Source organism: Poeciliopsis prolifica, unplaced genomic scaffold (assembly GCF_027474105.1).
Source record: "Poeciliopsis prolifica strain line A6 unplaced genomic scaffold, Auburn_PproV2 SCAFFOLD024, whole genome shotgun sequence".
In the NCBI taxonomy this organism is placed as follows: Eukaryota; Metazoa; Chordata; class Actinopteri; order Cyprinodontiformes; family Poeciliidae; genus Poeciliopsis; species Poeciliopsis prolifica.
In genome coordinates, this window is record NW_026562399.1 from 4,287,721 (window position 1) to 4,315,662 (window position 27,942).

Consider the following 27,942-nt stretch of genomic DNA (forward strand, 5'->3'; position numbering starts at 1 on the left):
TATGTATAAATGATAAAACAAGATCTGTGAAATCAAGTCATATTACTCTACCCATGTCATTTAGTGAAATATTAAAAACTATTTAAAATTGACCATACTACTGCTAAGAAGAGCACACAGAACTTCTACGCTAAGTTAGAACTTAGTGGAATACTTCTAGCAGACTTTTAGGGAACACATAAGCCTGTCTATTCTCAGTTACTAATGTCAGTTCTTCATTTAGAATAGCCACAGCTGAAATGATCGCTTATAGCCATTCTTCCTTGCCATTGGACTTTAAATCTACGTCCAGATGGCAGCAACTGGAGAGCACAGTGAAGAGGATGAGTCGGGTCCAGATAGACTCGATGTGCCTTCTTTGTTAGGGCCCGCATGTACAAATGGGAAAGTTGCAGCTGTTTAAGTCCAATAATCTTTCCGGCCTGGTTGACGCTCTTTCCCAGCTTGTTCTTTTGTTTGACAGCGAGATACCCATACCATGACACGATGTCAAATGTCAACACACTCTCGGTCAGGGACTTGTAGACCATGGACATGGTGCGCTGACTGGTGTTGAGGCCCCTGAGTCTTCTCAGGAGAGCCAGGCGCTGTCTACCTTTTTTAAATGTGTAGTTCACATGATCTTGAAACTGTAGGTGACTGTCTATGACTGTCCTGAGGTATTTAAACTGAGTCACCTGCTCCACCACCTGACCCTTCATGCTGATTGGCCTGAAGGTATGCCCCGGGTCTTTATTGCCTCCCTTCTTGCTGCTTCCCAGCCACATCTCCTTGGTTTTGGAGACATTAAGGTCCAGGAACCTGCTGTCGAACCATACAGATAAGGTGTTAATATACTGCAGGTAGGGGGAGCTGTCTGCTTCCCGTAGGCAAGCAACTAGAGCCATGTCATCTGCATACTTGATGAGGGAGAGGTCATCAGTTTGACACTGTAGCTCCTTGGTGTATATGGAGAAGAGCAAAGGTGATAACACACATCCTTGAGGATCCCCGGTGTTGAGGACTAGAGAGTCAGAGAGGCAGTTCTTGATGCACACACGCTGAAGTCGATCCCTCAAAAAAATCCCTGATGAGGAGGACCAGACCAGAACTGACTTTCAGGTCACAAAGGCATTGTCTCCTGATTTTTTTGCACAAAATCTGAATGATTTTGTGCAAAAATTGTAATGCGGTTTATTTAGCTAATAAACCGACCATAAGCTGTTCAAAGAATCATAATATATTGTATAACTTAAACTTTTATAGTTTGAATCTTTCTGCATTTTTCTTTGTTTTTACTTAAACTGAGAATCCATCAGAGCATCAAACAATAATTTTCCTGACTTAAAGCAGCAACTAACCAGATTTCACCAATGAACATGCAAAGATTATTTTATATATATGTATGTGTGTATGTGTATGTCTATATATATATATATATAGGTTTGTTGGAAGTTGTCGTCTAAAATTAGTTGTGTAGACGTGTTTGAGGAGACATGTGCGCCTGGTCCTTCATGAGGTCTTCTTCTTCTTGACACATTAGAATTAGCGCTAGCCGAGGCTTTAGCTGGAGGAAAATAACCGACTGTGATGCAGTGAAACCCCTGAGGAGATGGATTCACGCTTCTGTGGCTTTGACCTCACAAAGCACTTTACAGAGACCGTAAAGTCCTGGACGGTACGCTTTCCTCGTATTTTCTGAGTCTGTAGAGTCACTTTGGACAGGTAATTATGTTCAGACAATTGAAAACAGGATTTTACGTCTTTGATCGTATGTAAGCAGATGAATCAAAGTGTTGTTTATCAGGATTTAAATGGATAAAGAGGTAACCGATGACCGGAGCAGATGTCAAATAGAGATTTCTTATTCAGATGCTTCATTCCCCCGTTTTTTAAACAAGTTTCTTTCTTTCAACAAGAGTTCACCAAGGCTAATGGTAAATATTGAATTATTATTATTTTTTATATTTACCTTCAGCCCCCACACGTTCACACACAGGCCGACAGTAAAGACTGACTGACAGCCATTAGAGTTTTTTAACACTCTAATGGCACTCTAATATTTATTTTTAGTTTTGTGTGCTAATTACTGTGAGAAAGCCACTCACAGAATCTGAAAGAATCTGCTTTGGAATCTCCCAAAAGTATATTTCTGAAGAAATGCAGAACGCTCGACCCGCGTCGGACAGTTTCAAAACCAATTCTCCCAAACACTGAAAAAACTGAAAGTGCTGAATTCAAGAAAAAAACTAAACTTCTCTTTAACCCTGTTCAACTCAAAACACGTAAGGTTTAGTTGGAATTCAGACCACTGACTAATTGCACATTTCGACATTTAGAAAATTCAATTGCTTAATGGAAATACACCAATTTCTAAAAAAAACCTCTTGATTTTTGATAAAAAAAGTTAGTTGAAATTGGTTTATTTCACAAAACTGCAATGGAATCCGTTTTTTCGCATCACGCGTGTCACATGATCAACAAGCGGATTGTTTACTGGGGGAAAGGAAGAAGGCGACAGGAAGTAGTTTCTTGGCGGCACAGCGCGTTTTTTGATAGCTGCATTTCCTTTACATATGAGTGCAAAACTTTGTCAAATTCAATTATGTAGTTGCAATGTTTCCATTAAAATGTTGGTAAAGTCATTAAAATACATACTGCTCCTAATCCTCTGACTACTTCCTGTCTTCATCTTCTTCGTGGTTTTTACTCCAGTCAAGTTGGTTTGTTGATCACGTGATCAGTGTTTTCATTGACGTTTTGCAAGATAAACCAATTTCAATACGGCCTAAAAAGAAAAAAAAACACTTCATCGTAGCGCTGAAACATTTTCTCCCAAAAAAACTGGAGTTTTTAAAAATACTTTTGTTTCCATAAAGCAAATTCATTTTCAAAATGTCATATTAAGCTATTATATGGTGAGTGGAGTCACAGCCAAAAACTTAAGGCCTGAGCAAAACTTATTGATTTGTGATTTTAATTGTTTAGTTGTTTCTAACACAAGGGTGTTAGACAATGTATGGATGGAATAAATGCTGATATTTGGGTCTGTAATTGTGTTTTTTTTTTTCGACTGAAGCAGAATTTTGACAAGGTTTTGCGGATATTTATTGAGAAACAAGATGTTATATCTCTTTTATATATAAATATCTGGTTTCCTCACACTGACTAAATATTTCTAAAGATGCTCCTTTCAGACTCATTTTCCAATTAAATGGCCGAAGTATTCAGTCTAATTCCTCTAATTCTGACTCATGTTTCAGTGAAATGTTCTGCAGATAACGATCCAATCCAATCATCTGTTTCTATATCCACAGATCTTATTTATATCCTTCCCCTTTTATCCTGTTAGTTTCTGTGATTTATATCCCGACTCTTTGCACTAACAATACGGAGAAAGTCGCATAAAACCAGCAGTCCTCGCTGCCCGGGTCGTTTCCTCCTGCTCTTTCAAGGCCGACAGAAATAAGGTTTTTTATTGACTGACAGGGAGCCGAGGAGCCATTAGACTGCAGAGCTGAGAGACAACCACAGGGCGATTTCAATAACCCCGCTCTGCCCCGGCAGGAAGTCCACACAAACAGATAAAACAGCAATCAGGGGAAAGCGTGTGTTGGTGTTCCAGGGATGTAATGTAGATTTTGCACATTTCTTACCTCTTTCCTACAAAAGGTCATTGAACAGGGATGTTTTTGAGTTTCAAAAGGTAAAATTTAGACTTCCAGAAATTTTCTGACTTTCAAAGTTAAAATGTCTTAATGTCGAAATTAAGACATTTTCACGTTTTGAGCAGAACATTTCTGAAATTAAACTAAAAAAAAAAAAAAAATCCCAAGCAAATTTTCCCATTTTGAAACTCTGAAATGTCCTTGTTATTTCTAGATCATTTCAGAAATCTATCTCAAAATGTCTCAGTGTTTTTTGCGGAAATTTACTAAATTTAATTTAATTTATTTTTCCACTATTCTGTAATTCTCTGATTAATTGTTTGCTAAAGAAATAGCTAAGCTCAGTAAATGTTTTTCAAACATTGGCTGGCGTTAGCTGTTTGCAGGTGTTTGTCAGGAACAGTCAGAACTCCACTGACGTTTTCAGAGAAAATGTGACGTAGCAGCAGTCGTGGAGCTCCTCCACCTCTGTCTACTTCCTGGAGGACGTTGAGCGCTCAGGTTTTAGTCAAACCCATTTTGCTTCACATTGTCTCTGCTTGAACAGATAAATATTTGATGCTGCACAGTTTGACAGCTCCGCCGTCCATCTTTTGAAATGACTTTGTCCCAGAATCCGGGCGCCGTTCGGGTTGGGCTCCACGCCGCGCACAGGAGGGCGCCTACATTTTATCTCTACGTAGCACAAATGGATGTTGAGTTAGCATCTGGATGGAGGATGATGAATTAATCAGTGTGGGAGGAGAATAAAGTGACAGGTACTCAGCACCTAAAACCTTCCAGCTGAGCTGTACTTGTTCTGATTTGTGTAGATTCGGCCCGTAGGAACCGGTCTGAACGCGACGCGGGGAGAAGACGGCGTCGTTCAACTGTGAAGAGTTTTTTTTTAGCTGATGGCAGATGGGGAAAGGAAGGATAGGCAGGAAATAAGATGGCAGCTCATTAATCAGCCCAATAACTTCACACTTTCTGCTAATTGCGCCTTCTTCTCTGAAACCTTTCTACAGGTTTGTGCCCATATTGGAGCAGGAGACTTTGTTTTTAAATTGAAAAGCATTTTAGGACTAAAAACATGAACTGAAGGATTATGTTCACTGATTTGATCCTCATCCTGATGTTAAATCTACCTGAATCAAAATGACAAGTCGCACATCATTTACCAGATCAGCTGCTGGATTTAGTAGAAATTATCTTCCTGTTAAATATTTACTACTAGATGTATCAGAGTTATGGGAAACCAACAGATCCATCAGTCAGAATACCAATGGTGTCCAAGCTTTTTGTCACTATTCAGTTACGAGCTAAATATTTAGTTTACTAACTAAATGCTTATTTTGTTCGCAAGCTAAACATTTAGCTCCAAAGATATGCAGCTAAATAGAGCTAAATGTATTGCTGTATTTCCTTTAGGAAAACCCAAAGTGGAGCTGAGCTACGATAAGATGTACACCGTGACGAGCCGGGTGACGTTCGCCGTCAGTAAAGAGGACGACGGCGTCCCGGTCATCTGCATCGTGGATCATCCCGCGGTCAAGGACTTCCTGGCGCGCAAATTCCTGGAGGTGCAATGTGAGTCCAGCAGCTTCGACATTTACAGCTGTGAAAAAAGCTTGGTTTTTATCTCTGCTTTGTTTCCATAAGTGTTATAAAGGCAGTCAAATAGCTGTTTTCACTTCACCTTAGTGCAGTCTCTGCGTTAGCAGCTCCACTTTTTAGAGAGGGGTTGTGTGGAAGCAGCATAATGCAGTAGAGAGCGTTAATTCTGCAGCTTCTGACAGTAGAAGCTCTGAACGCTGCTTTTGTTTTTAGTAACAATGCTGCAGCCAATAAGTGTTGCTTTGTCCAAATACTCAGCACCGCCGTCCGTTGTTTACTTTAAAAATGGCTCCTTTTATGTGTTGAAACCAGACAGAGCAGAACCAAGAGGAAAACCAACCAGGCAAAAATTATGTTTCAGTCTCATGTTCAGATTTTTAATAAACCCGTTTTCATGTCTTTCTCACTTCAAACCTTTTGCTTTTTTTAATTGTAAGCTTGATTTTTTTTTTTTATTTATTGGAGGTGAAACATTTAAATACAAACCAAACGTGACTGGCATCCATCATCTACAACTATGGTGGCATATTAGGGCCATTATAAGCAAAAAATAATAATTCAGAGAGGAGTGACTTTTCAACAAGAAAATTTCAGATTCATTTCAGAAATGTTCTTGAGAAACAAGGAAACAATTTATGAGCTCCTAAAATAAAAACATTTGCTAGGAAAAAAACTCATGGAATCTCAGACATTTTTCTAGAAAAACTTCTGTATTGCTGAGTTTAAAATTCAAAAATCTTTTGAGAGAATACTCAGATTATTTAAATTAATCTCAGAAATCTTCTAGAAGAAACTAGGATGTCAAATTGAAAAGTTTGCTTGAAAAATGTCAGAAATATTGAGATCAACCTTAAAAATTTTCTAGAAAAAAACCAAGGAAATTTCTCCACTCCATAAGTCAAATATTTGCTACACCTCAGAAATTTTTAGATCTTCAGAGAGAGAAAAATATCTGTTTTTTTTTAACTGAATTTAAAAAGTCACAAAATTTCCTTGAGAAGTTTGACATTTTAAGATAAATTTCAGAAATTTTCTAGAGAAAAACATGGAAATTTCCTGGTTTCAAAAATGTTTGACTTTGATGAATCTTAAACTTTTTGGGTTTCTTGGTGGAAGTTTACTCTTTTCTCCATTTACTGTGTCTCTTGTATGTCGTCGTACTCAACGGACCAGCCAAAGGAAATTAAGATATTAGACTCCCTGATGTGTTGAAGATCAAACCTCATCAGATTTCAGAGTCAGATTACATAAACATGAGGGTTCCTAAGCAGAAAAGTCATTTAAAATTCAGTTTTCTTGAAGATTTAAGATCAGTCCATGTACCAGTGGAGATGTGATCAAAAGATTGATTGCATATCAATCTTTGATCCAGAAAATCTTTGGGGGTTCTATAATTATGAATGGATACACAAGGTTCCAATGCAGTCTGAAAACACCTGGGATTAGATTCCAGATGTTTTCCTAACAGAGTTTATAAATTCAGGACAATCCTGGAGGAACCTCAGTTTTTCTCCAGTTATGTTTATGTCTGTAAATATTCATAAAATATAAACTGAACAGTTTCTATGATTTGATTTGCAGAAATGTGTTTCATTTCGGGGCAGAATGTTGATTTCCCAGTTTGTTTGTTTTTTAAACTTTGAATCCCCAACATTTGATCAAAGTTGTTCTCACTGCATGCAAGTCGCTCTCAGCTTGAGCTGGAAAACTAATCACCCTCCATCCATCAGGGATCAAACGGCAACGCTCGCACTTTTGACGCGATGCGAGTGAAAGAGGAACCCACCCCGGCGAGTTCGTCGACATCAAACCGCCTCGGTGTCCAAAAAGGACAACACGTAGACAAAAAAAGACGTCAAGCCTCTGCAGGGGGGCGGCAGCCGCTCCATAAAGAACAAACCTGATGAGGACGAACACAAAGGATCCACCAACCAAGCGCTCGGAAATATTCACCACTTCTGCAACTTTTACACCCTAAGGAGACGTTTTCACTCGCAGACCAGCCAAATGAAACTCCAAAATGTCACACTGCTTTTTGAAAGCAACCAACTTCTAACTCTAGACGCAGTTACTGTAGGAAATGTATTGTTGTTTTTAAAGAATCCCAATTGTCTTTCTAGCTTTAGGATTTAAAGTTAAGATTTATAATGCAGATAAATTTAGCATATTTTTTTCCCGTGGGATGAAAAATTTTGTAAAAAAAAAATGAAAAAGCACATTGATTCCAACCTAATGACAAAAGAAAGATGTAAAAACATATTACTAGTACTTTCCAACCAAAAGAACCATTTTACTCTCATCAACCAAAAAAACTAAAAAATATCACACAACTATTAAAAACAGACAACTTATAACTTTAGATAAATCTACTAATGGAGTTTTTATTTCTATTTTTAGAATTTAAAGTAACAACAAACATAAAATGTAGCAAAAAGAAGATGGTTATGTGTTTTTGTGGGATGGAAAATGACGTAACATTAGAAAAAGCACACAGATTCCAACTTAATTGAGAGAAAACCAGATCTAGAAACATATCACTACTACTAATGATACTACAACATTGAGTTGTGAAAACTCAATGCAAATACTGTGTGAATAAATTTCTAAAAGACTGTTAAAAACCTGCATTTTAAAAAATTAATTCACCAGTTAGTGCACACAAAACAAACATTACAGACTAACTCGAGGTTCAAGGATTTTCCAGACATGCATGAAAGAATCAATTAACACTCTGAGTGGGCTTTTGATAAAGGAATAAAATTATCACATGATGGACAGCTCAGAAAAAGTAAATTTTACATGACACTGGCCCTTTAAGGCTGCAAGAGAAATCAGGATAGCATAACTGATCTACTTCCTGCTTTCTCAATGTTTTTTTTATTAAAACCTTGTTATCTAGCTGTGATAGTGAAGATGATCTTCAGATTTTTTGTGTCATTTTCCAAATCACAGATATTCCTGAATTAATGCAAAGCAACGACGAATGTCACGATAAGTCATGATTGTGATTTCCAACCCACAAACACACGTCAACAGAAACTCACTGAAGGAACTACAGGCTGTAAGAGCAACCTGGAGACGCCGGGCGTCCTTCATGTTTATGGATCCGAGACGACAAGGTCAGACGAGTGGAAGCAGGAAAAAGTTGCCTCAGAGTCTGAAGTGCACGAGAAACCCAAAGGGCTGCTGAGCGGATGCTGGCGAGCCCACTGAGCTGGCGGCGAGCCCGCCTGCTGTCCATCACCAGGAAGCGGACAGACGGACAACCAGGCTTTTGTTGTTTATGGCTGAAGGGGTCGGATGGGCCTTTTGTGGAACTTTACTGCTGTGGCTCAGGTTTGATTAAAAACGCCAGGATCAAACCGGAACATTTAGGCCACAATAAGAACAGTTTACATCACCAGCAGGAAGTTATGACTCCTCCTCTCTGCAGATGTTCAGATCAAATGCAGATATTTTTCTCTCTATGAAGAGCTGGATCAAATCTGAAATCTATTCCATCGTGTGTTTATCATAAAAAAAGATACTTCCACTACAGAGCTTTGTAAAAGTTTGGACACACCCTGAACTCGTCACCAAACCCAGACTCCAGTGGATTTGAACCAACACAACGCAAGTGGGACAGAATGATCCATGTTCTTCTGGGGTTTGTTTTTACCATCTCTGAACATCTACAGACCAAATCTTTGGTCCGTTCTTCAGAAAACAGCATGAAGTCACTCAGATGGACACAGATTATTGGTTGGATTTGGGTCTGGACTTTGACGAGGCATTTTAGCGACAAGGCAACTCAAAAGTTATTTACATTAAAAAAACATTAAAGAAGAAGAAGAAATATCTCTTCTCTTTCTGCAGGATGTCGCCTTCATGGGATGGCGATCATTTCTTAGCACGATCATTTCTTATTTATATCGTCAGCAGAGGCGATGTCACACAGTGTGCACGAGAGAGCAGTCAGTGCTACACAGCTCTGCAGTAAACTGGTTCTAAAGACAAAAACAGATCAATTATAGAAGCTGCTGTTAGCACCTTATGCTAGCAGTTAGCATCCTATGGTTTTACTCTGAGACTACCAACATTTCCAAATGCTCCCATAATGCGTAATGTGCAAGAAGCAAGAAAACCAAAATCTGTAGAAGTTCCTCTCTTTGTTGCTCAGAAACGTCTTACAAATTTTCTGCTTCCTTTGTCTTCACCTGAAGCTGCTTCCTGAGGCTGAAAACAGCTACATTTCAGTGTAACAACTTCAGACTGAAGAGTGTTACGTTTGTGAAGTAGAAACTTAAGGTGGTGCATTTAACGACAGGAGAAAAGTAGGGTTTTTGTCTTTTCACTTTCCACTTTATTTCTTTCTAAGTGTGCTTGATTTATAATGATGGAGTGTTTAGTGCATTAACAGAAAAGAGCATTTTGTTTGGAATATCTTAAATAAGAGGCATGTCACCCTGGAATGTTTGCAGTTTAGCTTTGGATTTATTGGCCGCTCCATCTATTGGATGGAATCACATATGAACTTTCCAAAATGAGGTTTAAGTTCTGGTTAGATTAGAACATCTTCTTGTTTGCTCCTTTTCCCAATATAATATGTCCCAGTTTAAGTTTCTCTGGCTCTGAAGCGCCACCTTCTGTTTTCTGGTGGAACGTTTCCTGTTCCCGTTTGCAGGTTGACTTCTGGTGCGGCCCAGCTAACATTTGGACCCCTGAAGGTTTATAACATTGCTTTGGTTCGCGGTTCATGTAGAATCCGTTTAGGATGCAGCTCCAGAACAGTCGAGATGTACGGTTCAGAGAGCAGGAAGTGGAAAGGAGAAACGCCTTGAATGTAATTTTATTGTTTATGTCAAGCTAATTCCACCGGGGCTAAGCTGGTGCTGCTTGTTGTTTTTGTAGGTTTGTCAATAAAGGTTCCTTTGAGCAGCATAAAATTGACCGCCTCTCACTGAAACGCAGCCGAGGCGAGTCATGGATGTTGCTCTGATTGTTGCATCTTTTGTTGTGTCTGTTGGGAACCTCAGATTACTTGCTGTTTGCTTGAAGCCGCAGCTTTTCCACACATTCTGCTCCTTACATTTCCCTTTAGCACTGCGCTAAACGTTAGCAGTCAGTTCCGCTAGACTGGCTTCCTCATTTTGCTTTTCATCTTTTGAGGATTCAGATTCTCCATCCTCTTTGATTTTGACCTAAAACCAAAACTTTGTCGATATTCTGCTAAAAAAAACAACTTTTTTTGCAATTATTTTTGAAAAAGAAAAAAAAACAAAACAATTTTGCGATTACAATGTTTCTATTAAACAGGAAACAAAATTAAAATCACATGTGAATAATGTTTTTTAAGTTAAAAAACATGCAGCATCATCTTGCTCTTAAACCTTCTTTGATTTTGACCACCAATGACTTGTATGATGTGGAAAAATGTTTCCATTGTAATTTTGTGAAATAAATAAACACCTCTGCAGGGCAAAAACTTTTTTTTTTAATTTGTCTTTATAATTCTAATTATGAATTATTTATTTGATTTTTTTTTTTGGTAAATAGAAATGCAGCTTATCTTTGTCTCCAGGGCTCAATTGTCTTGGTGTCTTGCTCAACACAAGAATTTTGGTTTGACTTTGCATAATTTGATTTATTTTTGTTTGTACTGTACATAAAGGATGCTTTTTGGAGCTATCAGACCTTGCGGGTCTGTCTTTCCCCTTCCTATGTCTTTTTCTTCTGAGTCATACAATCTTTTCTTGTTTTTCTCTCATTGTTTCAGACAAACCAGAGGTAAAGATTGTGGTGGAATTTCCTCAGGGTTTGACAAGAGAAGGAGAAAACCTGGAGCTGACGTGTCAAGCCAAAGGCAAACCCCAGTAAGTCACTTTTCGGCACTTTTTTCAACCAATCAGCATTTTCCCAGGGGGCCTACGGCCCCTTCCATCAACCCCTTGGGAGCGCCACTGCTCTGGGCTGCAGGGTCTCTGCCGGATCTCAGATGATCTGAGATGAGAACTGAAAACCACCAACGAAACATGGAGCTTGGATTTGATTGGCTGAAGAAAAGGAGTCATTGGCACAACCTGTACATCCGGTGACATCATCGTAACCACGTTTTGACATAAAAACGGTTCAGCTTTGTCTCAGTGAAATTCTCCATTGAAAGAACTGAATGTAGTTTAATTCATTATGAAGTATGAAGCACATTGATCTTAATACGGTGTTTAAATAACTCGCAGCAAAGTCATATCAGGCTGCATAAATTGTTCAAGCTAAGCTTTATTTATTAAGCTTTATTTTCCTCTTTCTTGTTGAAGTCAGGGACGGTTTTCTTCTCATCTGAAAAACCTCAAGGCAGTAGCCGTTTAACTAAAAATGACGCCATAAAATAAAGATTTTTTCCGAGGAGCACAGTGAGAAGTTTTCTGTGTTTTACCTTGAGTTATTTCTCTGACATACTTCTGCGTGCCAGTGCTGAATCATTCTCCGACTCGGGAAGGAAATAATTTTTTTCCTCTCTTTATAGGAAGCAGTTAATATTAAATAACTCAGCACGCAGCTGCTCAGTACGTACAGTATCTGTAGCAGCTCATAAAGGAGATAAAATATTTCCTCTGTTCCTCTGGGTCTACTGAGTGAGAATCTATCACATGCTGGCCTTAATACCCAGCTCTAAACTGTCTGCTTCACTCTGCTGCTCCACTGCATTTTCTGTTATTTCTTCGCATTTGCTGCCTAATTTTCCTGCTTCATCGTCATTTATTGAGTTTATTGACAGCCTCTGAAGCTTCACTTTTTGTTTTTCAACCCTGCATGGAATAAGGGTCTTATATTTTTTGCCATGCAACCTCAACTTGTAAAAGATATGCAAAAGTTACAGTTTTAATGTCCATTTGATGCTCCTAAAAGAGCGCGATGCAGCAAACGTTTGCCCACATTTTAATGAGATATTATGCATGTATTTCTGGGAAAGTCTTCACACATTTATGTATATTTGTGTAAATTACATCCCAATTAAGAGTTGTTGCTTTCATGAATTAAATATTGTTTGCTAAACTAGTGGTGGCTTTTACTAAACTTGTTTTTAATTAGTTCAACTATCAACACTGTATTTATACCATAAAATTATGTTGCTGTTCAATTAATTATTGATAACCTATGTCATTTTGTTGATAAAGTTACAGTAAAGCTCTTTGTTTTGACGGTTAATCACATCAAGCAAGCATTCATGAAGTGGTTTGTAGTTTAGTTCAGTTTCTTCTCTTTGATAATTGCAGGCATACAGCATGTTCCCATCTGGTATATTTTCATATTAATTTAGTTTTGTTTAGTTCCAATTACTAACACCTCAAGCAATTCCAAATAAATATTGAGTGTACTTGGACTTCCTGTTGCAGAAAAAACTTTAAAACCAAAAAATAGGATTTAAAGATTTGTAAATCTGACTCTTGTTTATTTTTAAGTCATATGTCGTGTGAACGATTAGCAACCTAACTAGTTAGCAACTGCAGCTAGTTAGCAACCATGCTACCTCTCAGCAGCAGGGATCATACTTGTCAGAGAAACGGAGCAAGGCTCCAAGCTGGAAGTTTTCACATAAAAACCTTTTTGAGTTTGTGCCTCTTCTAAGACAGAGTTTGCCATTTCAGAACTTATTCTGCCTTTTAGAGCACCAACTCTTTTTCAGAAATGTCAAAAACCAACTTAAGTAAGTGTACAGACCAGTTTATTTTTTTAATTCTGCCATTTCCATTAATGTTTTATGAAGCGATACTTCAAAATGTGCTTAAAGCTGTTGATGCAAACACAGTTAATAACCAAACACAGATCCCTCCTTCTTACCAAACACTTTGCGACAGTCTCCAGAAAACTACATCAAGCTGTTGGCATCACAGCAATCCCTCACATGGAGAAGCACGTGGCGACAGTTGAAATGAACAACTTCTATTTAACAGAAAGAACCTGACAAAAAATCTGGTTTGATTTTAGATTTGCATTATTTAGCAGATATAATATTGTTGCTATGATAACCAATATTTGTCAATCGTACAAATATTTTATTACCATTTGGAAACCGTTGGGAAAAAAAGAAGAGCCCAGAAACAAACGGCAACCAGATAAAGATAAATAAATTATTGAACTGATTCCGATATATTCAAAATGACTAATATTGACCGGTACTGACGTTAGTGCCAATATATCATTCATTCCTATAAAAATAAATAATTATTGCTGGTATTCACTAATTATTATAGAAGCTTTTGGTCTTTCCAAATGTGAGCGTATTTTCATTTTAAAGGAAAAAAATTGCAACTTAAAAATTGTCAATTACACAGTTAATGTACTCTCTGCAGCTTTATAAGCATTCAGCATCCATATTGATCAAAAAATAACTTCTTCAATGTGACAGCCATAAGAAAAATCAGCAACTGTGTTGATAATGCAGTTAAATGTTGAGTTGTAGCAGAAACAGTAGAATCTTCTTCGTTTTTTTTTTTTTTTTTTTTTTCCCCTTCACGTTGGAAGCTTACGTTTCCAACGTAAGTTTTTATTGGTGATAATTGATTCCTGCAAATATCTGTCGGTGTGAAGCTCCTGCCCGTCTCTCATTAGGCAGCCATTCCGTACGTATCAGTGGTGAACACAGGTGTTGGTTTGCTCAGATGACACGTCTGTGTGATAGGAGATGTAATGGAGTGCAAATACAGCCATTAGCGAACCGGGAAGAATAAAAGAGCGAGCGCCTCGGGCAGAAGTCCCGCTGGACGGTTGAGGCCTCCGTATAGTTGGCAGCGTTTGTGTCGCTCCTGTTAATTTGTTGACAAGGCCGCTCAGATCTAAACAGAACAAAACAATCATTGGATGATGGTGGAGTTGTGAGTGTTATAGGAAAGTGACCTAATGAGAGGGGAACTGCAGCAAACAGAAAAACACAGAGAAGTTATTGCTTCTGTTGGTTTTAAATGTCATTTCAAGGCAATTTATAAAATAAGAACAACTTAATCTAATCATCCAATAACTCCAGTTGATCCCAGTAATGAAGTTGTGCATTTATTGCCAATTAAGAAACTGGAGTACTTTTTACAGATCCCATTTAATATATAATTGCACAATTGGACATTCTGAAAATAAATTTGCCAAAAAACGATTATTTGATTAAAAAGTGTTGGCGCCAGGATGAGGCAGCATTATGCTGCGGGGATTCTGCTCTGTGTTCATTTATCAACAAAATAAGCAACAATTTCAGTTCAGAACCTCCTTTAAATTATTGAATAAGTAGATGTGTTTATTCAATAACTAAGCAGGAAAAGCAGATGGAGATTTTTATGCTTTTCTTTATATAAAATTTTCAGTAACAAATTTACTTGTTATTGAAAACAATAAGTGACTTTTTCTCTTTTGCCCTTCCTCTCTCCTAGCATCCCCATCTTACCTTTTTGGTCTATCTCGTTTTTTAGTTTTGCCGTAGTGAGCAGAGCCAGAAATGCCCAGTGACGTTTTGCTCAAAAACAGACCCAATAATTAAACTGGGCTAAATCCACTAAAGGGTTTTCGAGGACAGTTCTCAGGACAGTTGTTTTGCTAGGAATAAAATAAAACTGGTATCCTGACCAACAAGTAAAAGACTGTACAACTGAGACTCTTTTTTTCTTTTTTTTTTGGACCTTTGTAATTAAAATACATGTTAATTTGTTGCGGAGCAGGTAAAAGTACAATAATTCAACAAAATGGTATTTAGCATTTTTAGCTTGAAAAAAAAAGTTTGGGCATCACTGCATTAAAATATTTGTAAGCAAAGCTTCAAATGTTTAAACCTCTTTTGAATGAGGACAAAAAAAAACATTCATATTTTTTTTAATCTATGTATTTTTTTAAAAATAAAAACTCCTCATAATAATTTTTAATCAGTTACAGTCCAGGTGAGCAGGACGCGGCGAAGGGAAATTCAGCTGATCCAGACATCCTAATCTGGAGCTGCCAGGGCCGGTTTTTATTCTATGATCTGCTAAAGCGGGACACAACATGAACACACAGACACAAAACACACAGATCAAAACACCATGTGCCCCGACACACACACCAGCACACACCCCAACCCCACCGACCCCCACGGTTTTCAAACTTGGCATCGAGAGAAGCGCTCCCTGTATTCATTTTCTAAAGATGAAAACACAATCAATACAGTGAGCCGGGAATTGGAAGTCATTTTCATTAGAGCTGCTGAGAGTTGTGTAGTCATTACAGCAGATAGCGCCGCCGCGCCCGGCTGCAGGCGGCCATTTGTATTCCAGACGCCTGCCCTTCCTCTCTCCTTGCATCCCCATCTTACCTCTTTGGTCTATCTCTGACTATCAGCCTCCACTGAATTCATTTCAGCTTCTCTCACAACATCCAATCCACCTATAGAATATCCACCCCGTCAGAACTTATATTTTTGTTTACTTTTCTTCTATCGGCCATTAAACACACTTGGGCTTTGCTTGTTTTGCTTCAGATTCTTTTTTGGGTTGAATTTTTTCCTCTTCGTCTTCTATTTTTATTTTTTTCTCCACTTCTTCGATTTGTGTGCTTGATCCCCACCAAATTTGGTTTCAAAGGGAGGGAAGCAACTTAAAACGGCGCAGCAAAATGCAACAAGAGAGGCCATCAGCGCACGCTCGGGGGAAATAACGGGAGCTGGCAGCGGCCTCTGAAAGCTGCTGCAGCCAAATGGAGATGTTTTTTTGTCTCCGGCCCCCCTCCCCAACCTGCTGCTACTCAGGGTACTTGGAGCTTATTGTCATAAAAATGGAATAAACCACCCTGCTATTCAAGAGGAAACCAGAACAAAGGCTGATGCCCACCTACGCAGGTAAAAATATCAATGCAAGACAAAGCTGCTGCAATTAGTTGCATTCATTTCACACAATGAAACAATTAGATTTAAATTCATTAGCCTCCATAATAACCAAACTCTTTTTACAGTTTATCAAAACTGTGTTTGGAATAGACATATTTTGGAAAACTGTAGCAATAGAAAGGAAAACTAAACTTTTTGCCCATCATCAGGGTTCCATCAATAAATTCTATTTTACTTACAACATGTCAAACATATCTTGTTATATGTTAATTTGAAAACTAGAAATTTCTCACTAAGTTCGTTTTGTCTTATTTTAGGTGCTCTAAGATGTTTGCATTAGAAACTAAACCAAAAATACTTGGTAAGATTTAGTGTTTTTGCAGTGTATGTTACACACTAACAGCAGTATAGTGTTGACTTGTTGGTATGGATTTCTCAAACATGCATGAAAGAATCAAAGCAACTCTCCAGTTATGTTTTTGATGAATGAAAATCTATCAAAATTGGTGCCAACTCGACTGTTTCAGAGGAATTTTTAAGTCTTTGCAGGCGTTTTTTGTCCCTAGCTTCTTCAAATGTCGGCTCCTTTCCACAGTTTATTCAACAACCTTCTTCGGTTTAGCGGCCGTTTTGCATCCAGGCCGGTGGTTGAGGACCTCCTGCGTCTCTTTGTCCTCACTGTTTCCTGACGTTGCTGTTCCAGGCCGCAGCGGGTCAACTGGCTGAAGGTGGATGACGACGTCCCGACCCACGCGGTCATCACCGGCGGCGATCTCTACATCGAGAATCTGAACAAGTCGTACAACGGGACGTACCGCTGTGTGGCTTCCAACCCGCTGGGCGAGTCCTTCGATGACTACGTCCTCTATGTCTACGGTAAGCTGAAACACCAAACTTATGACGTTTCTGTGATTCTTGCAGGTTTTTTCAAGTCGTGATCACTTTACTCAATTTAAGCCAGTTTTAGTAGACTGAACATGAACAGCAGCATAATTAAATGTAAAACACTGAGTGATTTATGAGGCCGATAAGCTGTTAACACAGGTGCTCATTTGTCGCACTTGGAGCATACTGAACACTCTGCTGACATAATTCAAGAAATGCGACTTGACTTTAAAACAAGGGATCTGTGGATATACTAAGAGCTCACTGCTGAAGTCTGGCTACTTTATTAACAACACCGTTGATCCGCTCTGCACCTTTACTTAGAGGAACACGGATAACGCAGGAATCCTCTTCCTGTTTCAGACAACAGTTTCACACCAAATGTTCCTCTTAAACACTCACATAATCTGTTATGCCAGGTTAAGACAAAAGTACAGGCCTAGAAAAAAATAAAATGAAATGACATATATATATATAGAGAGAGAGAGAGACTAAAATTAGCCAAATAGTCATCTTATTTTATTTTTTTCTCCAGCTGAAAATGGTTTAGGATTCGGTTATTATGGGTTTAGTTCCCATCCTAAAGGAATAAAAAATTTTCCTTACACTTAATTGTTCACTCAAGAAATTCCTCTGTTTTGAAAGTTCTTAAAGAAGCAGTATAATTTAAAATAATTTAAAAAAGGATTTTTTTTAGCTTTCCGTCATGTTATGATGTTATTCCCTCATCAAAGACATAGCTGGACTGTTGCCTTGACCATTTAATCTCCACGGCAACTGCTCAGCTATACAAAATACCTGGGTGAACCTAGCTCCACCTTTGAGGTGCAGCTCGTCCCCCTATCAGCTCCTTCAGACTAGCCAGCCGCAATTAGCAAACAGCTGGTGGAGCTAAGCTCATTGTAGGAGCTGCTCCTCAGAGTAGCGCTGGTGAAAATGCTGCTAAAGGGTTAATAGAGGAGCCATGTTGGGATGACTTCCTGGAGGTGGAGCTTCAGAAAGAACAAGAGTTTTTAGAGAGACAGAGATGTAATTTCAAGGTGTTAAATTAGGAAATAAAATTTAAACTTCTTGATGGAAGTCAGTTAAGTCATATTTTATATAAATAGCATTTCTATAATAACTGAGCTATGAAGTCATTGTTAGTCTTTTTCTTGTTCTTGAGCTCTCTAGTCAGCCTGCACAGCTCTATAAACCGCTTTGAGATAAATATCCCACAACCCACTTCTACAGCCGCCTAAAGCAAAAGATCGGCCGATACCGTGAGCAAATAACAGCTGATAGTAAAATGTTGTTTCCTCTAACGCTGCACCAGACTTCATACGGTTCAGTCTCTTATGAGATTTCATGTCTAAAAACATCGGCTCGGAGGCCATATTGTTCCTTTTCATTATGTCTTGATGGAAGTCAGTTCAGATTTATTTATAAGCTGCGATGTTTCATCCAGGTGAGGAAACACGACCATATTTTTCTTGAATCCCATGTTTGTGTCGACTTCCTGCCTTCCTCCTCATCACGTTATCTCAACATGCCTCTCTTCTGTTGACACCAATAACATTTACTCCCCGAGCCGAGCATTACGCTCTAATGTGCTCATTTTCCCCTGACCAAAATTACTTCCCAGTCACTTTTTGGTGGAGCCCGAGCCGACGGAGAAATGATTCTGCTGCTATTGTCGGAGGGGAATTAGCAGAGTGGAAAGGTTTGGGTGGAGAAGTGATGGACGCCGGCTGGGCGAACGTTACTTACAGCGAGCTAATTACGCCTGCAGAGGCGCCGCCACAAATCAAAGCGCTCTAAGCTAGCGCTAGGTCTCTGCAGCAGCAGGTAAAGCATATTTAGGTGAAAACTAAACATTCAGTTTGACTTTGCTTTAATTTAATGGTTCAAAGAGTCGCTAAGGTGCCGCAGCTGCAGAGATGCATGCATGCACTGCACTTGAACTCGTGTGATTTATTCATGCCCGGGTCGAGGCGAGGTCGTCCGTAACCGTCCTGCCACAACAAATCCACTCCGACGGCTTCTCTCTGCAGATATTTAAAGATATTACTGCACAAGAGTTCACTTTGTGCTTCAGTGTAGAACTTTTTACTCATAACCTGGATTTTTTAACCTCTGCATGTAGGTTTTTTCAAGCAGTTTTAATCAAATATCTCAGAAAAATTTAATAAGAGTATCAGTTTTCATGAAACACATAAATATTTTACTGATTTTGCTCCAAAATGTTATCAGAACTGGATCAGGGAAAGGACGACTGCGGGTTAAATTGTTCTCATAGCTCCTCCAAATTTTTGATAAAAGGAAAAAATAAAATATGCAGGAAAATGATCCTTACACAATCTGATATGGAGCACAATCACAGCAGATTTGGCCGTTTTTAAAACGCCTTTGAAAATGAGGGAATGTTTCTCCTCTCTGTTTACAGAAAAGCTGAATTTAAATAATTTTTGAAGTCTGTCAGCTGCTTCAGTCCTGAAAGCATTTCACAAACATAAAAAGAAATCCTGTCGGGCGTCGGAAATATTTTTTCGTTAAAAACTTGTTGAGCTTCGGGTTTTTAATCATGTAAAATATCAGTAATACATCAAAATGCATCCGTTTATGTTGACGTGAGTCTGTTTGTAGCCAATTACAGCGAACGTAGCGGCATTAAACAGCAGAAAGCAATCTTCCTCCTTAGTTTGCATGGAGATTGAATTTTGAAATCTGCTGCCGTCTCTCTGAGAAACATAAACCGACGGCACAGAGAGAGGGAGAGAGGAGCCACCATTAAAACCAGTTCAGACCCGCTTCCTCCCAGAACCCCTCCGTGTTTCTCTCTGCAGTAATTTAGGATCAAGTCAGACCCAACATTCGCTTGTGAAAGAGGAACAAAGATGCTGTTTCAAACTATAATTTTAGTAAACAGGTAATCTATATATTATTCTGATGATTAATCAAGTAATTGAATAAAACATATAAAAAGATATTAGTAAATATCTTTATCAACCCAAATTCTCATATCTGTGCGTCCCTAACATTTGCAGTAGTTCACTTTTCAAGTCAACCTGGAAAAAAATCTGAAATTATAAGATAAAAAAAAACACACAGAGAAATAATCAACCGTCCAGAACACACGGCCTGGTCAGGAATAAGTTACTGGAGCTTGGAGGCGGATCATTTTAATAATCCAGGTCCATCGCTGCTGTTGCCTGTGCGTCAGGTTTATGGGCGTACCAGAAACAAGCAAATACAACGAATCTGTTTGAAACTTTTGGATGCAGAAAAGAAAGAAAAACCAGATCAATTGTGTAAAAATCTAAGAAACTGAAATGAACACAAGAAAATAATTGCAAAGTTGGGATCGATACGCTGACTATTGTCAAACGCAGCCTGGTGAAGGTAGAAAACACAGTGGATAAGATCAGTTTCACACCAGTATTGATCACAAAACGATCAGCCAGTGCATACCTAAAAACGGCCCCGTAGGAGAAAAAGTTTGATCATCTGTTTGCACGATGCCAAACAGTTGAGTCCACCAAACTAAAGCAAAGCAAACATTTCAGATTTTGTGCCTCAAAACTTGATGTATGTTTTCAATTATTGCCCAGCACTTGAGCGCAGCCTCCACATTGATCTCCAGTGAGCGCCCAGCAGCAGCTGCCTCCCAGCTCTCCCACCATCAGAGCCAAAGCCCAGCGTCCAGGGCCAGCAGCTCGCTCTAATGTGTCTGATTCCAGACCGCTGTGACCCGCAGTGATGGAGAGCACCCCCAGCACGCCTGACACTAACAACGTTAACAGGGACGGCGGCTCTCACTGCATCTTTGCTTCACACAATCATCACAGTTTTCCTTTCAAACCAGGGAGAGAATCATCCTGAGGGGCCCGGGGAAGTTAACGGCTCCTTCAGCTCCGCAGTTTATTGCCCGACATCACGATGTTTTCAGCGGCTGTTTTCCTCTCAGTCACCTCCCCACTTACCGCGCCTCGACTTTAACTACCAGGCGGTTTGCTCTCAGTCGCTACTGTTCATCTAATAACAGCAGATGGAGCTGAAATTCAAACGTAGGTGGAGAAGAGATTATCCAGGTGATTTGGGGTCGTCTGTCTAAGCAACTTTAAAGTTGTTGACTGGAAGAAAATCTGGGACATTTATGCTCGTTTTCCAAGAGTCGGCTGTCGCGATGGGTTTTGTGCAGGAAAAATTATTTTCTTTAGAGAATCGATTTTATTCTGCTCACTTTTTTGTGAAATTATATTTTGAATAATTCTTTGATAATTTTCTCCAAGAAAAGACACCTAATGTCACCTAAAACAAACTTATTTTTGTTTAAATATAAACTGATGGAGTTTGATGTTGCAAGGCACCTTACTGAATTGTTTAAAATGCATTTTGTATTTGTTTACAATTTTTAATTTAAACAAAAATCTTTTAGAACATTTGGTTTCTGAAGTAAAAATAGTTTCTGAACTGAATCATAGAAAAAAATCATTTTATCGTTTTATTATTTTTATCATAGGAATGATTCCTATGCATTGAACGATTCATGAAGCACCAGATTTTTGAATCTTTGATGAGTCAAAGCGCCAGACACTGAAAGATCCACGTCTCTAATTGTTGCAGCATTTTTAAGAGTTGTGATCAGTAATCTGTGTTGGATTGTGCAGCAATCTGGATTGTACAAACTCTTTAATTTATTTATATAAACAGAAATAAATATGAATATGTCTTAGCATAAATGCATTCATGATATCTGATTCTAAATGAACAGTTACAGTGCAGAGAAGCTGCTGTTTGCTTTGAGCACACTTTAAAGACCAGATCCTTTCCGACAAGAGCGTTGTGTACTGGAAAAGAGGTTCAGTCCTTTATTTAATCAGAATTTTCTGAAACACCGGAATGTGAAAATGTAATTTCACTTCATCTGAAAGCACTTTATAAAAAAAGTCAATTCAATCCAGTCGCTAGCCATTTACCTAGCCGGGATTGCTAGGTAACTGGCAGTGCTTGCTAATTTGTGATGTTAAATTCTTGAGGTTTTAGAAACTGTTCATTTTTATGGAGCTACATTGGGGCCATAAAGTTTGTTCAAACGAAAAAGAAATTGAAGATGTAAAATAGTTCTGAAAACCGAAGAAGAAAAAGACTTGAAGGTCCGGTCTGATTGCAGACGCGACGTTACTTTCAGTCGCGAGCGGGAACGTGTCCTGTCAGGTCGGGTCTCGGCGCTCCCCGCTGTCCGGCGCGACGCCTTGATTCATAACCCTCATCAGTAAACAAGGCCTGATGACTCAGCGGGAGGAGAAGCACATTCCTGTCACAATCTGAAAGTCAATGAGCTTTTGCAGAGCTTTTTCTCCCGACCATCAGAACCAGCTCGAACCAGCTCACCGGACCGTTTCTCAGAAGTCCTTCAGAACTTCCTCTTTTAATGGGATCAAACCAATCTTCTATCCAGCTTCCCATCTGATCACGTCTTTATCTCCAAACTGGTCTGAGCAGTGGCGGTGGTCTGATGCGTTGAAAACACGCTACACCGGAGCGTAGCCTGAATACTGATCCATTGCACCTGAAGGCAATCCTGCAATTTTAAATTTCGCTTCAGGCGGAGTTCTAAGAGGCTACACGGCCGTCCCTGGCTCCTGTTTGGATGTCCTGATTTGCTTTATAAAACAGCATAAACTATAATATTCCAAGAACTAACAAGTGTGAATTTGTCATTAGCTGTGAACATGTTTTTCCCTGAAGGAAGACGGTTTTTAAATCATGTAGAGCCGCTGTGCCCCCAGGGAAGATATTAACAACAGCTGCAGTACTCTTATTATCATCATAATAAAACTCGGATGGAAAAAAATTATATTTGTGTTCATTTCAGAGAGAAAAAAACATGTTTTTAAAACATTGCCAGTTCGAGGCAATCGTTTAAAAGAAGCGTAAAGTTCCCATCTGGATTTTAAAACAAACAGAAGATTCATTCATTTGCCCCATTTCTGGATTCCTGGATGGTTTGGAAAAGTCTGAAATTACCTTTTATTTTCCAGATCTGAGTAATATGTTTCCTTCTAGTTTATGAAAAACAAAATTTTAACAAAGCTCATTCAGAGATTTATGCTAAATTTCAAGCTTTGTCTCAGATTTACACCATCAGCAGTAGTTAGCAGCCCTCACCAACTGTTCCAAAGAATCACTTCCTGAAAGGCAAACCATGCAGCGTTACTACCACACAGGTTGGTGTGTAATAATAAATATGACCCTGTTGAGGGTGAACTAACTCGTTAAATCTGACGTGTTAGCTTCTGCTAAATACCATGCTAATATAGCACTTTAGTGTTAGCTGTTGGTGTAGTACTAACAGCTAACAATATGATGCTGGTATATTGCTTTTTCATTAGCCCCCGATAAATACGATGTCGATATAATACGTTAGCGTTAACTTATGATGAATACAATGCTTGTGTAATGCGTTAGAGCTAATGACTGCTAAATATCATGTTGATTTAGTGCTCTAGTGTTAACAGAGAAATGCATGGCTAACTTTTGTGTTATCAGTTGTCAGTAATTTTGTGTTAATCAAAAATTGAAGTTCAAACCATGGTCATTATGGCCATCTTTATGCATTTAACAGAAGACCCTTAAGACACGTGAAAATTGTTCCCAAAGATGAAGCAGACTCGTGTAATCCTGAGAGTTAGCCACAGATGGGCCTCCATTTTGACTCAGATGTTGTTCTTCAAAAGCCACAACATCCTCATTATGGCTCTTAACAAACTACTTAAAGTAATCTTGGTGCATGTAATTTTTATTCCGGCTTTCAGAAGATGTAATCTTGTATGTTTAAGACTAATGGAGATGGGCAGAACTAGAGAAAACCAGATCTAGACCTGGGATTTTATACCTACAGATAACAGTGCTGTTTGTGTTACCCTGCAACCTTGGGTGGCAGAGTAATGTATGAGAAAACATCTTCCTCCAACGTGTGATGCTGTGACACAGAAAAGATGAGATGCGCACGTTGAGTTCTCATTAACATCCAACGGAAGATTTATTCTTTTTGTGATCTCCCTCTTTTCTATGCCACCAATGCAATGCGCTCCTAGTGGTCATGTGGAGAATTGCATGGACTAACTGAAATAACGCTAAACAAGAAATTAAAAGATACAAAATGAAAAATTATGTTTGGGGTGTCTATTTTCTTACTTATTGTTTTTATTTTCTAGAAACTTGGTTTTCACCCCTCTACACTTGCTCAAGTTATTTAAAACTAAAGCACAAAAATAGTTTCATTAATTAAAAGAGCAGCTTTTTCAGTCAGTTGTTGTTGCGACTGAAAGATGCATCATGAACCAAGGCCTCTGAACGTAAGTGCACTTTTGTAAACACACAAAAACAGGAGGTCATTTTACCTTTTTTTTGTCTCAATCTTTTGACAAAAAGCTACTCAGTGTGGAAAGAGAAGCCATTAGCCCGTTCTGTTGGGTGCCGTTTTATTTCTTTACTCAGGTAGAAAATAGAAGAGCAGCTATTTGTTAGCGAGTGCACTTCTTTTCATATATCTTTATGTGCAAGTTTATTTAGTTAATATCAATGATACAGTGGCCATTGTATTCATTTTAATACAGAAATATATTAAAATATTCAAATTAATTTTTATTATAGTCAATAAATCAACCTTTTTGCACATATTCTACAATTCTGGCTAAAACGTTTACCTTTGGCCTTCAGCATAACATTAAAGAGAGCTGAAATAATATTTTATTCCACAGCTGATGATCCCGAGATCTTCAGAAAACACTCATGATAAATTTATGAGCCAGAAACTGCTTGTCTTCAGTTAATATTTTATTTTTCTACTTTAGAAAGGGATTCACCCTCTTATAACTGCCTACTTGAATAGTTCAAACTCCAAAAATATCTTAAAATGCACTAATTTGCATAATGGAAATTGTGTTAGTGCTACCACAGAAGCTAACATGTACACTTTTTCTTGATTGGGCCAATCACCACGATGGACACTAAATGCTGCTTCTGTATTGGCTGGTTTACAACGCATGGCCAATAGTGTGTCAAGTAGCATTCTGTCGACATTTTTCTGTTTCCAAAGCTTCATTGTCTTTTGAATATTTTAGATATGTTCAACAACAAAAAATCCATAAATAGCAGATCTTTCTTCAAATAAGTTTATGTTCTATAGAAAAAAAAACGCAAACAACTTCTTTCACAACTTCTTCTGTTTGTTCATTGGCCCGATTGAAATTCATCCTGAGAAATTGACTTAAACGGCCAGGCTGTATGTTGTGACAAATTTTACAAATTTGTCACAATAACCGGATGTTGCCAGTAGCAACATCCGGTACATAATACATAATAACCGGATGTTGCTACTGGCAGAAACCACAAAGAAGAAGACCGGAAGTAGAAGGACCATGGCGCGGCATGTTTATTTTTTGTTGTTGTTTTTTTTTTACTTATTGCGTATTTACGTCTGATTTTAATTGCGTTTCTTATTCAATAGAAACACCGCAATTGAAAAATTGTGTTTGCCCTATGTTAATGGAACATCAAGAAAGTTTTCCGCACATCTTAGGTAATGTCTCTCTTCGTTACGTTAGAAAAAAGAAACAAAGAATTTGTCTGATCAACTAGATCCTGACTTCTCTTTTCTAAACATTTGAAACACCAAGTCATGCTCTCAACTAGACCTGAATGCTAAGAAAACAACCTTAAAATAGAGCTTGTCGCAGTGTGAATGTACCATGTTTGCAATATTCACCTCGTAGCTCAGTGGGATGATGACCCACCCACCTTCTGAAAATCACACAAAATGTCACGCAGGCGTGGAAAAAGAACTCATGCTGGTCTGGGTTTGCTTTTAAAAGTTATAAAAAACATGCAGACATTATTTTACTGTTCAACAGAAATATTACTGCGGCTATGAAACCGGTTGGAGATGAGAGCTGACTTAATTATCTGCAGTGTGTTGGTGTGAATTAACCTTTATGCTGCAGCCTTGCATGAAAAGAATATAAACAACAAAGTTCTCAACTTCTCTCTCTCAGATAAAAAAAAAAAAATTATTTATCTGTTTTCATTTAAATGAACTTTTTGCAGCTTTTATTACTAAAGCAGAATAAATTGAGAATTTATACAGTTTGATGCAATTGCTGTTGTTAAAAAGTATGAGAAGTGTATTAATTGCCACTCAAAGAAATAAATAATGATCAGGGTAGGAGTGGCTGACTGGGCTACAGTCTGATGCACACACTGTATATGGGATGGACCTCAGCTGTCATAATTTAACAAAAAATAAAGAACAAATATAATTTTTATCAACCGCGAGAGCCCATTGGTTGATTTCATAGACGCTTATCCAATGAAATCCCTTAGTGCTCCTTGGCCCGCCCCTCTCCACCAAGGCTATAAGTAGCACTACTTTAGTTAACGGTTAGCTGCTAACCGGAGTCCGAGAAAAGTGAGCGGACAGGAGACCGGGCGGGTCAGAAAAATGACAACTATTAAAGCTCAAAACATGTTTAAAACTTTCAGGTAAAATGAATTAAAGTATGGAGCACACATGGTGCCAAGATGTATTCTGAAGCAACAAAGAGCTTGTTTTTATTGTAATCCATCATGCTTACAGTGCAAAGTGCCTCCCTACTCATATGAATATACAATATTAGGGGTTAATGCAATTTAAACTCAGTGATATTACATTTCTGAAGCATTTGTTTTTGACACTCCTGCATTAGCTTCATTTTTCACCCTCTAACTGCTAAAGCCAACAGTTTTTCCATCTCATTGACTTTCCTCTCCTCCTGTCTCTGTCCCTACACATTTCCTCTCCTCACCTTCTTATAACACCTTATTTCATTAAAGTGTGGACTAGCTTTCCTCCTTATCAACAGCCACAAATTACTTTATTTTTTTTTTTTCCTCAGTCCATTCCCAGGTAATCAGAGCTGCATGGGAGGTCTCTAAGCAAGCAGCACCGCCGGCTGCTTCATATCAATGCAGCCCAGACACTTGGATGGGGAAAATGTCACTTTGATACCTCCCACTGGTCACTGTCAGGGTGGGGAGTCTAACCCGGCTAATGAAGTAAAAAGGAAAAAGCTGTGAGGGGAAAATGGTCTCCAGTCAGAATGTTTTGTTCATCAACCCCGCTTAAAGCTGCTTGTTTCATTTTCCTCACTTTTAATGTTCATCTTCTGTTTCCATGCAGCCATTTGATTATGTTTATACATGTTTTTCCCTGCCATAGGGAAACAGGCCTACAGGTGTAGTTATTCACGAGGGCGGCTCGTGAATAACTACTAAGTTTATTATTCAACATACAGTGGATCTAAATGGTGGACATGTCCACCGTAAATCAACAGGTTTTTGTGACAAGTAAGACCAAGGTGAGTCATTTTGAAACTTACTCCACCTTAAACGAGATAAAATATACCAATTGTAGTTTAATTCAATTCAAAAATACTTTGCTTATTCCAGAAGAATATTAAATGTGTTTATATCAAATGCTGTAGGCCAGAATGATCTCCAGTAGCAGTCAGTCTCTGAAGGGGCCTCTGACTGAAGACTGTTTGGTTTTACTCACACCAGTGGATCTTGTTCAGGTCCTTCTGCTCCACTGTGACCTCCCTGGAAAATGCAGCTTCTCTGCAAAAACACAAAATCTCACCAAGTCATTTTGTCTGGTTTTCTGCACAGATATTTTAGTGCACTGGAAATATGACAAGATAAACTAATAAGTAACTTTTTAACAATAACTAAGAGCTTGTTTTAAGTAAATAATTTCTTAATATTGATCTTCTGATTCCAATGTCGAATGTTTTCACTTACATATTTCACTATTTTATTCTTAAGAGGTTTTGAAGCACGGTGGCAAAACCTTAAACTGCTGCTGTGCATCTTACTCTGCTGGTTGGTAGGTAACCAGAGTTGGGAGTTAGTTTGTTCACTCACTTTTCTAAGATCGCTGTGAGAGGCTGTGTGACTGCAACCTTCTTCTGCCTACGT

General features: G+C 38.5%; 1 protein-coding gene across 5 annotated transcripts in view; it reads left to right on the forward strand.

The window, feature by feature from the left end:
* cadm1a (cell adhesion molecule 1a) overlaps positions 1-27,942 on the forward strand; it is a 357,748-nt gene that overhangs the window by 290,684 nt on the left and 39,122 nt on the right. For all 5 annotated transcript variants that reach the window (XM_055046951.1, XM_055046953.1, XM_055046952.1 and 2 more), the window contains 3 exons: positions 5,058-5,216; positions 10,999-11,095; positions 16,763-16,935. In XM_055046951.1, coding sequence (XP_054902926.1) covers positions 5,058-5,216; positions 10,999-11,095; positions 16,763-16,935 — 429 coding nt within the window. The remainder of the gene's footprint in view (positions 1-5,057; positions 5,217-10,998; positions 11,096-16,762; positions 16,936-27,942) is intronic.